At 34.8% G+C, this 17,975-nt stretch overlaps 1 protein-coding gene across 1 annotated transcript; it reads left to right on the forward strand.

Moving 5' to 3' along the window:
- Positions 1-244: 244 nt before the first annotated feature.
- On the forward strand, positions 245-17,260 carry LOC104523185 (collagen alpha-1(XXI) chain; the record flags this gene model as incomplete). The annotated part of the gene is made up of 9 exons (XM_010165677.1): positions 245-332; positions 2,190-2,741; positions 6,650-6,818; positions 6,950-7,166; positions 9,438-9,611; positions 12,264-12,341; positions 14,258-14,266; positions 15,428-15,511; positions 17,198-17,260. Coding segments are annotated over exons 1-9 (1,434 nt in total), but the record flags the coding sequence as incomplete, so codon positions are not given.
- Between the last annotated feature and the right edge of the window lie 715 nt (positions 17,261-17,975).

Here is a 17,975-nt window from a genome sequence, read left to right on the forward strand (position 1 = left end):
CTGGTGAGTGCTGTTGAGTTTAGAATCTCAGTTTTGGGCTTATGTGCCTGACTGACACTTCTGAGGTCTGTGGTCCATTGCAGGCTGGCCTTACATCTGGGCTTGCAGATTCGATTCAGTGTTCCTCATGCACAGGTTTTAAAACACAGCAGTTTTGATTTGTTTTGTAATATAATGACACTGTACTTTATTTTCATTTCTTCCCTGTCTAGTTTAATCTCAAGACTTTGAAAATACAATACACATGGCACAGATCACAACATTTTTTCAGATGCTATTAGTTCTGCTACTTCATGATTACGTGTCAGCTGAAGATGGGGAAACAAGAGCAAGTAAGTCTTAATTTTTATATTTCAGAAAAGGGCATCTTCAAAGCATGCCTTGAATTTATAGTATCCATTTTCAGGTCCACATGTACACTTCTGTTGATGGTAAGTTTTTTTCCCCAGTATAATTTTCCTGGTGAAATCCTATTGTATGTGATAAGTAACTTAGATATCTTATTTCTCCTTTATGAAGGGAATGTCTTTATTTCTTTTTGTGTCTTGGAAATGCCCAAGGGGGCAGATGGAACTGTAAAGCTCCAGTCTTGATGTAAACTTGTGTCTTGAGTATATATATTTTCATTTCTTCAGGAGACATGTATTGAATAGCTTAATGTTATGTGAGAAACTAAATAAGATAAATAAAGGCTCTGTGAGAGGAAGCTGAGATAACCCCAGCTCTGGGACAGACCTTCTTGCATATTCTTAAAAATTAGCATCTCAAACTCTACCAAATCACATTTTATACTCTAAATCTGTTTTATGGAGAAGAAAAGGTTAAAGCAAGGTAGATTTTTTAAAAGACAGAGAGGCTGAATAAAAAGAATGTGGAAAACTTTCCTCTGGCCACAATGATACCTTCAGGGTAGGTCTTTTTCCTCCAGTTTTGCTCTTAATCCATCAATTTTCAGTATTTTACAACAAACTCCAGGAAATTCCTCTTGGTTTCTAGAAAGACTACCTGCTCTAAGCTAGGCCTGCTTTCAGCAGAGTGCAGATGTCTGAAGTTCCTTCTAACTGAAGTTACCCTGTGATTCTTATCCCCAGACCACAGAGTGACACACTCTGCTTGCCCCTTGCTTCTTCTCCCAATGTCTTTTCTCTGCTCCACCACCTGCATTGCAAAAGCATCTCTCCAGCAGACTGTGGTCACTTGCTTTCAAGGAAGGTGAAGTCTTGACCTGACCAGAAGTGTCCGTAGGCAGATGTCAGGACAAGGCAAAGCTCTCCTACCTACAAAAGAGAAAGCACAGCAACCCCTATGACCCCAGGTACTGTGGGTACTAAAATTAATCTCCTGGGTTTGGCCTTCTCATTGGCACCCCATGTTATTTAAGCTCCTTTCATGGTCAATGGGAAGTGATTCCTCTAGAGAGGTATTCCCTCCATCTGAGCATGTAAGATGGATAGGACTGTCCTTGTGTCAGTCCATGGCCTGTAGTTGGCAATTTAGTTTAAAATCTCCATTTATAAGTGGTTACAGCTAGGAGAACTGAATCTATACCTAAGTCATCATGCAGTTACATTATATTTGTTAAATGCTTATGTGATCTTATATTCTGGAGGTTGAGCTCATTCACTGAGCATTTTTCTTCTACTAAAATCTTCAATGAAGACTCAGGATTTTATAACACCTGGTTCTGTAAGTGCTATGTAGCAGTATCAGAAGTCAATTAAAATGTATTTGTAAAAGGACTGGATATTACTGATGAATTCTGGAATATTCAGACTGTAGCTCTCCTCTGCAGTGTGGTTGGTTTGCTAACAAAAATGAGGTTTTATGTTTATCATCTCTGCAGACAAAGAAATATGGAAAAAACTAAATGTATTTCTCTCTGCTGATTGCATGAAGTGCAGTTGCCAGCTAAGGAACTGAATTCCAGAGTTTTTCATAGTTGTTTCTGGTGATAATGTAAAAACCAGAAAATGGTATGGTTTTCAGATACCACGTTGGTTCTGTGTGGCTTACAGAAACAATCTTGTTTTCTCTGATAAGCTCAGCTGATTTTTTTTTTTAAATGGAATGTATTTGTCAAAATAGATTCTAATACAAACAGTAATCGATATGAAAAATATTTCCTGTGGAAGAAGAAAGGGGAAGAGTTCATTAAAATTCTTGTTTGATTTTTGTTTTGATTTTTTTAGGTTGCAGAACTGCTCCGGCAGATTTAGTTTTTATCTTAGATGGCTCCTACAGTGTTGGCCCAGAAAACTTTGAAATAATCAAAAGCTGGCTTGTCAATATTACAAGAAATTTTGACATAGGGCCAAAGTTTATTCAAGTTGGAGTTGTCCAGTACAGTGATTACCCCGTACTTGAAATTCCCCTTGGAACTCATGAATCCACTGAAAACCTCATCAGGGAAATGGAGTCCATACACTACCTGGGAGGAAACACAAGAACAGGAAGAGCTATTCAGTTTGCCTTTGACCATCTTTTTGCAAAATCTTCAAGATTTTTAACAAAAATAGCAGTTGTTCTCACTGATGGAAAGTCCCAAGATGAAGTCAAAGATGTAGCAGCAGAAGCAAGGAAAAATAAAATCACTTTGTTTGCTATTGGTGTTGGCTCAGAAATTGAGGAGGATGAACTTAAAGCTATTGCCAACAAGCCTTCATCAACTTATGTATTTTATGTTGAAGATTATATTGCAATATCAAGAATTAAAGAAGTTATAAAGCAGAAACTCTGTGAAGGTAAGTAACTGAATATTTCAGGTGTATAGAATGTAGTTCTGTACCCATATTATTTATTTCACAAGCAGAATGCATGATTAATATAACCTAAGGCACCTGATAATCTTTACTGTGATTTTCTTTCATTTTGATCTTGTTTGTGGAAATCACTCCCAAAATGTTATTTTCTCTGTTTAACAAAGAGGTATATTTGAGAAAGATATGATGCTTTAATATAGCATGTGTTTAATTTCAGTACGTAGCATTTTGCCCTAAGCCCCAGATTGTTTGCATTGATAAAGTTTAGAAACCCTAAAATAATTGAGCAATTCTCATAATACTGAGGATATAGAGCTTACTTTATCCTTTTCCTAGGTGTGGCTGATACTAATCCACAGTCTAGCATTTCTTCTTGACAGTTGAGAGCCTATCATTACAAACAGGAGTTCCTCTGCTAGTATGTGTTGAAAAACCCAGAAGAAAGTCTCTTGGCAAAAGTGCCTGGAATTGTAACAAGCTGTTATGATCTTTTTTAGAAGGATTTTATAGAAGAATTAGCCAAGACCAATATTGTAAAATGACTTTTTAGCTTTAGAATGCTAGCAACATTACTACATTGAGTTTTCTGATAACTTAGTAAAACAAAGTATAAAAAAGATAGCAAATTGCTTCTAAAATATATCACTCAGAAGGACTATTATACAGCAAGTATTTATTGGTGCTGTTTTGCACATGTTTTATTACCAAGAATTTATGCAAGTCATATTTCAGTTCTACCATATTTCTGCACTTAGTAAGAATGAAAAATAGTTTTAATTTGCTCTCACTTTGAGTATGGACTTCATTGAAAAAGTATGGTGATACTTATGTTGAGGTTAATAGTATTTATTTCTTGACAGATTTATGAAAATCATAATAATTCTTTGTGGCTGATGTAGTAAGGTGGTCAGTCCAAAAATTAAATCAGCTAAGTGCAGCTATATTCCTTCATAAAACTTCATGCAGGAAGAAATTTCCCAAAATAAACACAATGTTTTCTTTAAATAAAGTTTAGAAGAAGTGACATGATATGGATTTTCTACTTTCAGAATTAGCCTTTAAAATTCAGCTGTGATATTTGACGTGACTCTTAGAGCAGTAATCTGTGAATGTTGACTGTGCATACAAAAGTGTACATACTGTTTTACTTTAAATGATGACCCTTTGCTTCCACTCTCTGACGTTGCACTCTTCCCTTGCGTGAGCATTGAGATGCCTCTCTCAAAGAGCGATCAGAGCCAATTGGCAGCTTCATTTCTAACTGCAATGTCTTTAGCAGGTGAACTCAAGGACTAGTTAACTGGAAATTTTATATCTGAGTGGGGGATTATTTTATTCATGTTGTTAAGATTCACTTTGATTCTGGGGGAGGAAGTTCCATGAGGGCAAAGCAGCAATGATTTGTCTGTGATCAACCACATGAAACTGCGTGAAAATTTTGCAGTTCTTTCTTGATTGTCTTTGTTTTAACGTATAAAAAAAAAATGCTAGCCTTTACTCTATGGTGTTTTTAACTTGGTTATTATGTGAACATAGATATAAGAGCATAGGAGCAGTATTTCCTTTCTGGAAAAAGGAGGCTGAGGTCTGGTGGTTCCTGTGGCAAGTAGTGCTATTACAAATGGCCTTGCAGGTGGAGGGCTCTCTTATGCCTTTTGGGAACTCCAGTGTTCATTTTAGAGTACGGCAGAGTGAAAAAAAACACCTGAACCTGTCATACAGAAAGGACATGGCTAATAGAGTCTCCAGATACTTAAGGAATATATCATATTTATTCAAATGTACCTGTAGTATTAATATTCTCTAGCAAAAATACAGAAAAGATTGTGTCAGGAATGTGTTTAAAACCTGTATGCAATGCAGACCTCAGAAGTATGTCTGGAGGATGCTGAGAAAAGTTCCTTTGTGCTAGTAATGGGATTTACCATCAAAAAGTTTTTTCATACTTCAGGAAGGAAAAAGAAAGCATCTGAAAACTATAAAAAAAACCCACTAAAAGGGAACATTTCAGTGTAGCCTAGGAAGTTGCTGTGACTGGTACTATTGACTGGAAACACAACCCTGTTTCCCATAGTTCTTAATTTTGCCACTGACTTCTGCATCCTGTATAACAGCTCAATTTGTTATCAAATTAGTCCTGCTAGAAGATGATCCAGAAGACACAAAAAAGATCTACCTGACTGGGAATGTTTTTATGTAATTCTTCAATGTGCCATTGGAAATAAAGAATAGTTTCTTAATGTATAATCTTACATGTTTAATTTGTTTTGTATTGGTTTGGGGTAGTTACTTTTGCATTGATCCAGAATAATGGCCCTCTCACATAAAGTAATCTTATTTCTGCATTTATTTTTTGATTTTACATGAAATTTCTAATATTGTAGCTGATAAGAGATTCTTGTGTTCATTTTCTTGCCAATGTATATGATTATCTGTAATCTGTATTAATGGCAATATAACAATTTTTCAGCTTTGAAATAAATATCTTTAGAAAATATTTCCATGATAACAATGCACAGTGAAGAGACCTCAAATAATGAAGTGTTATTACTTGTATTTAATATGTGTATTTCGGGAAGAGTGAGACGGAAAGTTGTGTTGGACTTTGTATTTCCTTTTTTTTTTTTTTAAGCATTCAGGAGCTAGACATTTTACTTTACAAAATGTAGGCAGAGAGTTCTTGCAGTTCTTTCTTGTAGAACCAGACAGATAACTTTTAATATATTTTTAATTTGTGAGTCAGGTGACATTTTTCTGTGAGGAGGAAAAGAATACTGAGAGCAATGTACGTGGCTTTTGGCTGCTGCCTAAAGTACCTGTGGCATGTCCCCTTAGGATGTCCTTTCGTACCATAGATGGTTTGTGCAGACACTTAGCTGAATTTTCTTAGAGTTTATATATCCTGCCTGCCCCACCAGAACAGGGCAGCTTCTGACTGCCCTTGAGTTGACTGGAAAGAGAAACTGTGCAGCATTGCTCATGTTGTGAAGAGAAGCCAGTCTAGACCTTTGAGCTGATAAATCTCTGGCACCGAAACGAATTTTCCAGCCCATGGCTGGTCTGCATTCCTAACTTCTTCCCTTCCTATGAACTGATGCTTTTCTGAAGAAACAATGGGAAATGAATGATGAAAATGTATTTATTGTAAATAGTTTAGCAAAATTTTAATAAAACAAAAAGTTGCTTTCTTTTCATTGCTTTATTACTCTAATACAATGTTGGCTTTGGTGTTAAATATCACTCTGCTATTTCGCTTTTTTTTCTGAGGCAACTTAAATCCACTGCCTACTATTGTTTTTGTGTAAAGAGAATTAAACAGAGATAATATTCAGCTAACTTTAGTTTCAACAGAAAATATATCACACAATATTTGTCTAGTGAGAATAACTTCAAGCAGATTTCAGTGTAACAGACAAAACAGATCAGAGTCCATTTTGAGCAAAAGAAGATGAAAAAAATAGTTGCAGAAATTCTACCTTTGTCCATTTTCAACCCAGTTTTATCGTTTGGAGGGATGCCTTATTAATCCAAATTGTTAGTGCATTGCAGAAATTAACATCTATAATTTTGTAGCATTTTGAAACTGTACAATTTTAGAAATTAAATTCCAAGTTTTTATTAGTCAGATACTGTAATACCTTTTAACTACAATTAGTAACAACTCAAAATAGTATGTGAACATAATTGCAGTAAAATATGACATCCTCGTATTCTTGTTCCATGTCTCTAAGGGTTCTGCATGACACTTCTTTGATGTTATACTTAACTGGCAGTTCTCAATTTTCTTTTATTTCTTGAAAGGCAGCTACAAAGAATTAGGCAGGTGAGGGGTTACTTTTTGAAAGTTATAAGTCATATTTTGAACTATACTTGCATTTATTACTTTGCAGAATCTGTTTGTCCAACAAGAATTCCAGTGGCAGCTCGAGATGAAAAAGGGTTTGACATTCTTGTAGGATTAGGTGTGAAGAAAAAGGTTAAAAAGAGAATTCAAATACCAACCACTAATGCAAAAGCTTATGAAGTAACCTCGCGTGTTGACCTGTCAGAATTGACAAGGTATTTAAATTTATAAATACACTTCTAAATTTAGTAAGATTTTTTTGTTTGCCTAAACTGAGAGAGTTATATTAAGATTTATATGAATGTTCAAGTACTTTCCTTTTTATTCCCCCTTCCCCCTTATTTAGGAATGTGTTTCCAGAAGGTCTGCCTCCATCCTATGTGTTTGTTTCCACTCAGAGATTTAAAGTAAAAAAGACGTGGGATTTGTGGAGAATTCTAAGTCTGGATAAGAGACCACAGATAGCAGTCACTGTTAATGGAGAAGAGAAAACATTATCATTCACTACAACAAGTTTAATAAATGGCACACAAATTATTACTTTTGCTGCACCTCGTGTAAGGGTAAGGAGTAGATCATCATCATGCTGGAATACTCATTTAAGTACACATTATTCCTTTGCCTTTTATGTTTTTTAAAAATGTATGATCTTATTTTTTGCTGTGTAGGCATTTAAAAATAGATGGGGTGTACTTTACCCATGTTTCGAGTGTCCACAGTGATCATCACTGTAAATGCTTTGCAGGTGGCTTCTACTCAGTACTTTGCAGCAGGTAATTGTGAAGATCACAGATACATTTTTTCACACAGCTCTTTGCTTAACATATGCTGGAAAGTATTTTTAGCCTTTGATATGGAGACTAGAAAATGTGAATGAAAATAGTCCATATTTAGAAAGATTTTTGGTTAAGCATCTAAATTCCTTGAAAATACATGACAGAAGTTGCTTTCTTCTCCAGAGGAGTAAATAGCAGATTGCAAAATGTGAGTTCAGTCTGGATTTGTCTAGTTTTCTGTTGAATAAAAATTCCTTTCAGCTACTTATTCTTCTCACAGAAGAAGGGATTCCCCTCTTTGTGCACACCAATTTTATTGTCTCTTAGTATAATCTAAAGGTTACTTTTTGATCTTTTTTCAGTAATTTCTAGAGAAGTATTCAACCTCTGTAAGACAGGCTATCTCAGTGAGACAGAGGGAAGGAGATTGAATGTCTCCAATCTTGCATTTGTAGCAGGGATACACAGCCTGGAGGTTCCTGTTCCTACCTTGTGGAGTATTATTTAAGAGAACAGAGGGATGCTTCAGCAGACAAAGAGTGGGAAAAATTTATTGCTGGAGCCCTTCATGTCCAAGTGGGTTCAAATTTTCTGGGAAGCAGAGGCCTGCATTTGAATCCTTACTCCAAATCAAGCTGAAGGAATTTGAAATATAAATCCTTAGAGAAGGAAGGACTCCTCTCCAAGGTCTTAACTACTAAGCTTTTGTTAGGGAGAAGTATTTTATTCTTCTGTTATTGGATGGCAAATTTTACTTTTTCTTTCCAAATTTCCTCTGCTTTTTATAATTATTTGTAGGTGGAATAATAATATTTTAAAGAAGTGATGTTAAACTTGGTTTCCTGGAAATAGAAAATTCAGTTTCAAGTCCATAAAAAATTTGGATTTAATTGTTTTTGGCAGCTACAGTGAAAAATCAGTCTTGTTCCTGCAGTCCCAGGTATCCATGAAACTTCACCTTGAAAATAAGACTTGCTTTTTTTTTTTTTTGTGTTTCTGCATACTTCCATTGCTGCTATGGAGAACAATAATTTTATACCCTTTTTAGAGCTGTATGTCTCTAAACACACTGTAAATATCACTATGCTTTTAATGTACATTTTAATCTAATAAACCTTTATGATAATTTATCACTTTTACTCAGGAAAATGGAAATATATTTTCTGATCTGTTGTTTATTTTGTCTTGTAATGAGAGCAATTGTAAATAAAGAAAAACTTAATCTACAAATAAAAATTAAATAGAAACAGAGGTGCTATCTGAGGCTATATACTATTAAGTGAAGTAAGTTTAATTTCTGTTTATGTCTACAAAAGGCAACAAAGATGTAACATACTGAAAGATGTACATTTCAGGTTATGTATGCCAATTTAGTATGGGATTAATCTCTATTAAAATTCAGCTATACAAAAAGTAAGCGTCTAGGCTAGGCTAAAGAGCTAGATTTTTTATTTTTAAATTAATGGGTAGGCTCAAGAAGATGGCATTTCTTCCCATGTTGAAATTCATTTCTAAGACAGGTGAGATAAATACTTCTTTTAAAGTATCTCTCATTTTCTGTTACGTATAGAACTATGCTATTTGTTTAAACCAAATCTTAAGCTTTATAAACCTGAGGTTTTGTGAAATGATGAATATAATTTTCGGTTTATTCACTGTAATATTGTGATTCTTTCTGCCAATATCATGCTCTCTTTAAGATTTTTTTCATAAAAGGTAAGGCAGAAAGACTTTCATGTACCAATTTGTTTTCAGCATGATTGAAGATCTGAAGTGTTTGAGGCATTATACTACTGTGGGAAAAAAAGGCCTCCAGCATCTCATTTTTAACAAACACCGTGTTCAAGATCATAGACTGAAAAAAATCTATGTGGGTCTCAATTATAATATTACTTGACAAATACTTTTTTGCCTGTAGAGTTTACAATTTTTTGTATGACAAAACCTGGAACATTGATAATCTCGGCCATTAACAGTTGTTTAAGTGTTGAAATAAAATTTTGTTGTTAATTAAATTGAAGACATTTTAAACAATTCTATTTTCTTAACTTTTCTTAGATACTGTTCGATGAAGGCTGGCATCAAATTCGTCTCTTAGTAACAGAAGACTTTGTAACTTTGTATATAGATGACCAAGAAATTGAAGCAAAGCCATTACATCCTGTTTTAGGTATTTACATCAGTGGCCTAACCCAAATAGGAAAGTATTCTGGAAAGGAAGAAACTGTACAGGTAAGCATATGCTAAAACCACAATAATTCAGAAATTCTGCTGTAGGTTAACATTGTATTGGCACCTTCTGTTTTCTTGAACTTTTCTAATTTACACTAGACTGAAATTTAATACACCAAATTTTAATAGTTAGGTTGGAAAATAAATGGTCAGAAGGACTCAGCACAACTGATATGTCCTGTGTGATGGGTGCTTAATTGGTCTCACTGACTTCAAGGGGCATTTGTTTTTGCTGAAACACAGATTTGATGCAATGTGGTCACCCAAATTTGGGAAACTGTCTCAAAGCAGGAGATTTCCTCTGTGCTTGACACTTGCATATAATTTCCTTCCATCGGTGTATGGGTTATACTGGTAAAAAAGGGAGAGAACAGAATTTTGATGAAATTTCTTTCTCATCACTAGCTGTCATGAAAGTACAAGGTCTACTAACTCTGTTTCTGTTGTACTGCAAATGTTGATACTCAAACTGCCACTGATTCTGCTGTGCTGGAAAATCCCCCTGAAAAACCTGTGCCAAGGTTCTCCTCTGTTCTGAGGAATGTTGAAGTCCTTTTGCCTTCATCTCTTTGCGGACACCGGAAAGCTGGTTAAAACTTCAGGCTGTGTAGGTAAAGGCTGTGTAGACCAGTGGCGAAGACTGTTATGTTGGTAGTCTTCCAGATATTGGCTAAATAGATTGTTTTCTTACATTTAAGACAATGTGGTTATGACATTACTAATGGGACTGATAGTAATGGAAGCAATACTAAGAAATACTGAATTACATAATTAGACACTATTTTTAGTTATTTTGAAAGGTATGCTTTTTTTTTACTCTAATTTCACCATCCTTACTGCTCCTATTAAGATATATTAATGTGTTTTGAATCATCTTCATTAACTCTCTTCAGATGTCTTTACTCAGTTACTCTTGATTTTTGTGTATTTGTAGCCAAGCTTCAGTTGTGTTATTATATTCTAAAAGTGTACATGGAAATTTGGATGACACACTGTGTGTGACTCAGCATTTCTTGTGGTAACATTGTCCGTATACTAAAGTACCCCTTTGCAAAAACTACTGAATGTTTGTCACAGATTTCTGATGGGACTTCAGGCATTTATTACAGGGAAAGTAGAGATATCAGAAATACAATCACTAATGTCACACATTTTCTCTGTTGGTGCAGGATTATCCCATTTTTATAGTTTTGTGCATAGAGGGTTGTTTGTTTGTTGTTGTGTCTTGTTTTTTCTCTTAAGTCACTGCAGAAATGGGATTTTTATAGATTTCCAGTAATAGAGTTTCTGAGTTAATGAGTGTTAGTAGCAAAATAAATAAAATAAAAGTGAAAACATTTAAGGAATGTCAAATTGTATAAGATCCTTTTCTAGATAGTGAACTAGAAGAAAAGTAGAAAATCTGCCTCAGGTTGCAATTTTATATTTCCAGGTGATTTCTATAATCTGAAAAAGGTATTTCCTTTCTCCACTTTTTCAGGCTGTGACACATTCTGCAAAGTATTAACAGTCAAACTTTGCCAGGATATTTCTATTTAAACTATGATTGTAAAGAAATATGTTAATGAATCTACATACTGTCTTTCAGTGAAAAGATATTCTGAAATCCTTTAAGAAAGAAATCAATTGGAGTTATATACAAAGTATGATGCAAGAATCTTCTTCAGAGTTTCTTTGATGAATTTTCATTCTCTTTCTGTACTCTGCTTCAGATGTTTTCTAGTGATATTTTGCAAGTCTTCTTGTTTTAATTAAGATCTTACTGGCTGGAGTGCTTTCCAGTATAGCAATGATAAACTTGTGTATATTCTTAAGTGTTGTGAATTGTAGACATTTAAAATTTGAAAACACCTATTATGAGGCATGGTATTAACAAGTTCCATTTTCTGTGCTTTCTTCCTCTGCTAGTCCAACTTATGACCTATGATATAAGATAAGTGTAACAGGGCTATTTTTCTCTTTGCAGTTGTGGTACCTTAAGCTAGAAAAACTGACTTCAGGGGTTTTATTTTTCTGGAGTACAGTGACAGAACAGAATGGCACAAACTTCTGCTTACCTAGTGCCAGCGTTTTTATCGGTTGCTTTCTAAAGCTTTACATTAAACAGCTAAACTCTAAAACAAATTCTTTCAAGGCTCAGGGATGCCTTCTGATGCTTCACCAAAACTTACTAATCTTATATCTAGTAGAGACACATCAGTGTAGAAACATCTCCCCAGGACTGTTAAGGTAAAAAGGAAAAGGTTAGTTTTGCCTGTGCTGTTGTAACTTGTTTCCCAGTGACATTGGCAGCCAGTGTAATTCGTGCTGTGCGTGTTTGGGTTTATTGCCAAGGATTAAAGGCGGTGATTTCTATTATTTTAGAAAACAAAATCTTGGATTGATTTTTTTAAATAATTCTGTTACAGAATATTTAGTTGGTTGCACGTATTAGTCATTGTGAGAAGCCTGGCTACAGATGTTTCTGCATCTTTAATTGATATTTAACTGTAGTAGACACACAGAGCTTTCAGTTTCTCTTGTTTTTTAATATTTTGTTCATTTTTTTTAACTTGTGGATGATATAATTTAAGAAGAATATAACTTAAACTAACTTAATGTCAGATTATTAACACTTTATCTAAAAAAAGTCTTTTATGTTTTGAATTATAGTTTGATATACAAAAACTGCGAATCTACTGTGACCCGGAGCAAAATAATCGAGAGACTGTCTGTGAGATCCCGGGATTTGTGAGTATGATAAATGAACTTTTGAGGTCTACTTGGCATTTTTTACAAATCACTGTTTAAAGCTGACTCAATGAATTCTTAAAATAAGTACTAATACATTGATTCAGCTGGTGCAAAGAAATGCTTGTTACCTGTGCAATATTGAGTGACACAGAACTTGTCTGTTTTCAGCCTTATTTTTGCACAAATGTGTTTAAATTTTTTTTTTAGTTTATCTGATGATGGAAATTTGACAGCATTATAAAAGAATCTCAGAACATTCTGTTACAATTTAGGTTTTTAAACATTTATAAATTAATAAAGCTACTAGGTTACAGCAGTGTAAAATACTTTAAATACTACTTTTTAACTTATCTGATATCCTACTTGCTACTTGTCAGATCATGTAATCTCTGAAATTTTTATACATAACCAACAAACTAATATTTTAAAATCACCTTTCCCTATCAGAAGTTTCTATGCTGATGTCTGGGTTAAATATCCCATTAACTTAAATGTTGCCAAGATTTAATGAAATGGATGCTATGGATAAGACAAAAATAAAATCCTGTTCAGGATTTTATGATTCATGTACACAATTAGGAAGATTATGGGGATCCTTTGACCCTCTTTTTGCCCTCTTACTTACAGTTAATTATGCAAGGAAATGTAAAACACATGCAAACAGATTTGGAAACCATTCATGACACACAATTGGAGCCAGATTTTCAAAAGCATTCAGCTCCAATCTCAAAATACAAGCAAGAAGTTGTTTTATATGTACAGTTTCCTTCAAAATGTTCTCCTTTGGTGTCTAAAACAAACTGAGCTAAAGATAATCAGATACAAATGTCTTAGTATGTAAACCCACATTCTTCATGTTGTGACTTGGTTTAGTATTAGGACCATTTCCATTTTGACAATAAAACCTGTGAATCTTCACATTGAGATATTTTTTGTCAGACTTACACATAATACCCCCAGCTAGTCTTTTTTCTTCTGGACTCCTTCAGAAGGTAAAAATGTTGGATGATCTCCAAGGAGGAATATGTGGTTTGTGGTTGCATTCCATCAGAGTGTGGTTGTGTCAGAGCTCCTGAACTAAGCAGGGGCTATATGTTCTAATTACAGCCTGATTTCACCCCCTTTTCCAGAGATACCTAGCTGCATAGTAATTTTAAGCTCCCTCTATGATCCATAGAGAGAGATAAAACTTCTCTAGAGGTTGCCTAAGATGAAAATTGAATACAGAGGAAGCTGTCTCTCTCCACAGACTCTGTATGAATTCTGTGGTGACTGTGTATGTTAGAAAACTCCTGTACATGGTGCAGCTAATGGTGGCTACTAAGCCATTAAGTCAGACAATTTCATGGTTGGTATGCTGAAATATTTGGGAATGGATTGTTCATTGGTGTTGCAGAAAACTCAATTCAATTGATAGCAGTCTAATGCAGTCACACAAGCAAGAAAAAGCCAGCCTCGCCTCTGTGCTGCTGTGTTTTTCCTGGATGCTGGATTCAGGCAGAGATCAGAGATTTTAGAAATATTTTGGTACATTCTCTGACAAGAATGAGTAAGCAGAGGATTTTTTTTTTTTTATATAAGAAGATACTGCTAATAAAAGGTTTGACCCAGATCTAAGCATTTAGTGTGTAAATATTTACATGGTTCAATATTAATTCTAGTTTTGTCATTGCCTTTTAAAAATTGCGACTGGTAGCTCCTGTTGAAAGACCCTTAAACCAAATTAATAGAAAATTCATAGGCATTGATAGCAGCTGCACAGAAGTCTGAGAAAGTAAAAAAAAAAATTAATTACAGGTCCTTGACAGTTACAGCCCTAAGTTTATGATTGGTTTTGGTAGTGTTTACAAATGAATGGATTTTGCTTATTACAATATTTCTGTACTCTTAAACTGTGTTTCTTCTTGTTTCAGAATGGAGAGGTAGGCTCAATCCTAAACTACTCAAATGCAGTTTAAGGTAGTATTTGACTTTATATAAACTTTTTATTATTCTAGGGAATATACACTTTGTATTGAAAAGTGAACAGAAGTTTGCTGAGCTTAAAAGTGCTGGATTTCCATGAACTGAAATCTAGACAACAGACAAGTTAAAAATCAGTTTTCTGAAGAAACCCACATCTATTAGAATCAATGGCCTGATTTTTTTTCCCTGGTTCAATTCAGTTGCTCTTATTTACAGGGCTGGATGCTGTTGTGAAGTGAATGGGGATATGCACAGTCAGGTAGCTGTTACCTGCATCACACTAAGGGGAGCTCCCTGAAGGGGAGCTTGTTTGAAGGCTTAGTACCATTGCAAAGGAAACATGGATTTGTGTTTTAATCAATCGCTTGATCCTAAAAAACAATCCCATTGAGACAACATTGTAAAAAATCTGCAATATTTTATAAAATATGAGTAAAATGTTATAGAAAGTGTTTTAGATAATACAAAATCTTGTATCTTGGATTCTTAAATTTTTACATTTCCATAGGTCTAAGAACTTGCTGGGTGAAGAAGAATTCACTGAATCTAACTTGACCATACAGATTTAGTACAGATGCACCTAAATTTTGGAATTTTGGGTGCCTGACCTTGGGCAAATGAATTTGATCTAGTAGCTCTCCCCTTGCCTGCCTTGGTAAAACACTGAGGTTCCATGTGGTCTCAATGGTGAGAAGTAAATGCCTCAAAAAAACCCCAAACCAAAACCACAAACCTCTACAGGGTGATGTGGTCTTCCAAGGTTTAGTGTTTACCACTGTTTTTATGGGGAGTATGGTTTGGAGGAGGTCACCTAATGATCTTTGGAGGATGGGCACCCTGGGGGCCAGGACTGATGACTGGTAGGAGTTGGTGGTAGCAGACATGAGTTTCAGATATCAACCCAGTATTAGTACTTTTTTTTTTTTTGTCTTATGAGTAAAATACTGAATTCATGCATGCAGAGTAGTTGGAGGGCAATATTCATGTAAGCAGAAATTCCAGCTGAGCAAAGGAGTGAAAGCTGGGACCTGTGCAACCTAAGGAAAACTTTGTATAATGTTGTAAGTTTGTTGAATGCTTTTAGCATATGTATTAACGGCTGGTTTTATTCTTGGTAGTGCATGAATGGTCCTAGTGATGTAGGCACAACACCTGCCCCTTGCATATGCCCTCCAGGAAAACAAGGACCTCCAGGCCCCAAAGTAAGTTTCCATTCTGTCTTATTAAGCATAGATGATTCGCCCCCGCCTCAAATCTCATGTTGGCCAGTCAGAGTCAGGCAGATTTTAAAAAGTAGGGGACAAGTTCTCCTAGTTCTGGTTTCCAGTGTATGATTATAATGATTAGGATCCTCAAGGCCAGGAGGTTTTGTTGCCATAACTCCTAAAAACACAAAAGTATCTTTTACTTTTTAAGGAAAATGATCATGGATGTAAAATTTTATTTCCTTACTACTCTTCAGCAAATAATCTTGCATTGTTAATTGTTTGAGAATGAAATGGTTTACTAATAACAGTCTTTTAATGGAGAGATTTTTTTCCTTCTTTGTTAAAGAATGGGCTAGATGCTTACTGGGAGAGTTTCACCTTAGCCGTTCTGATGGCCTCCCTTCAGTGTTGGTGAAAGACTAAAATGATAACCAGACCTGGGTCTCAGATGTCTAACATGACAAACTCAAATCCTCTAGTATTTTGCTGTAGTACCTTTCTCAATAACTGTGCTAAACACTGCTTCTAGAGTTAATAGCTTGCCTTATAAGGGTAGCAAAGAAAACCACTTGTCTTTCCTTAAGCAAATGATTAAAAAAACCCTACTGTCATTATATAAGGAGTTAAAAGTCTGCTGCAGCTACCTCAAGTCAAAGGGCTTTTTGCTATTATGGTAAGGACTTCTAATTAAGGAACTGGGATCCACAAGCTGGAAATCGTTATTATTTCATGTAATAGAATGTTTGTGGTCTTTTTTTTTTTTTCTCTATAGCATATTAGAGAAAAAAGAGAGAGAAAGAAGAAAGCATTTATCATTTAAAAATATTGAAAGACACATCATGACAGTATGAAGGAGTATGAAATGTCAGAATTAGGGTGACCTATACAATTTTATTTAGATCCCTGCTTCATGTGCAATCTTTCAGTTTCATTGCAGTATAATATTTGTTTGGGGATAACTGAATAATACAGATGACAAGATGGTGCCTAACACAAAAGACTGCAGAAAGAGTGAAAAGGAAGCCAACTTAAGATTGTATATATTATCTTATTTACAGTATTTCTTAACTTTTGAATACTAGACTTTGGAACCATATAAATTTAAACTTAATTTACATGTTTTAACATGGTCATAACAGAGGTTATAAAAATAATTGCAAAGGTCTTATAAGAAGAAATCTAAAAGAATATGTTTTTTAGGCAACAATAAGTGTGTGGAAAGGAGTTTAGTATTTAGCAGGTTTTAATCCTAGCTTCTGCCTTTCCAGCACTTTTGCTTTTAGACTCAGCCAAAGCAGGTGAGAGTTTTCTTCAGAGTAGGACTACTAGATTAACAATGTTTTAATAAAGATTTTTTTCATCTATTTGATGAGAAGTGGTTTTATTTCTGTTGATTAAGATGTTAAAAAGCTTGAAAGCATTTGAGATGATGGGCCAAACCTGTCCTGTAACTAGGTGTGGGCTCATGTCTCCAAGTCCTGCACAAGAAGTTAGGGAGAATTTTCCCAGGGAAGGGGTTACGAGATCAGATCTTTTTTGCTGTAGGAATTATTCCTCAATAGCAGGTATCTGGACTTGCCGCCACTGTTTTGTGGACTATATTAGGGTTAAGCTTGCTTTGTGCTAATTTTAAAATGTTCTTTCATATCTTTTGTGTGTTAACATTTTGCTTCTCCATAGGGTGAACCTGGGCAGCCTGGGAATCATGGTTATCCTGGTCAGCCTGGTCCAGATGGTAAGCCTGTGAGTACTAAAAACTTAGTCATATATTGTAAATGCAAAACTAACAGGAGAAAAAACATGTATCACTGATATCAGATTTTCAAATTTAGATTTTGTCTCCATTCTTTGAAACTGTGAATGTCATTTAAGTGCTATCTGAATGTAGCAATTCTACAAACATGTTAATCATAGTATTTTTGTTTAAAGCTAAAATTTTGTAAATGTAAATATATGTAAATATAGCATGAGTTAGGCACTAGTGTAAAACAGAGAATAGGCTGTAAGTGCTCCTGTTGGTCATTGCATCAGTTTGCAGCAGTTATCACCTTCTGACCTTCACTCTTTACTGCTGAAGAATTTTTGCATTAGGGCAGCTAAATTCCTATCTATTTTGTTTTAGGAATTGCTTCTCATGTTTAAGCTTGGTTCATTTAATTTCTTTTTAGGCTGCCTCAAGTAGTTCATCAAAAGATGTAGATATACATATACCATGTTAAAAATAGAGATATTTTGCAATTCTAAACATTATGTGTTAAAGCATACATCATAAAAATATCTGTATTTTTCTCTTACCCTAGATTTTACTTTTTAAGCTGTCATTCTGTTAGTATGGATGGTAAAGACAGGAAGAAAGTAGATGAATAACATATGTCCCTAAAATAAAAACAACAGATTTGGCAATGGCTCATCTGGTCTTCAGGGTTTTTTTTTGTTTGTTTGTTTGTTTGTTTGGGGG

Source organism: Antrostomus carolinensis, unplaced genomic scaffold, assembly GCF_000700745.2.
Source record: "Antrostomus carolinensis isolate BGI_N321 unplaced genomic scaffold, ASM70074v2 scaffold47813, whole genome shotgun sequence".
Taxonomy (NCBI): Eukaryota; Metazoa; Chordata; class Aves; order Caprimulgiformes; family Caprimulgidae; genus Antrostomus; species Antrostomus carolinensis.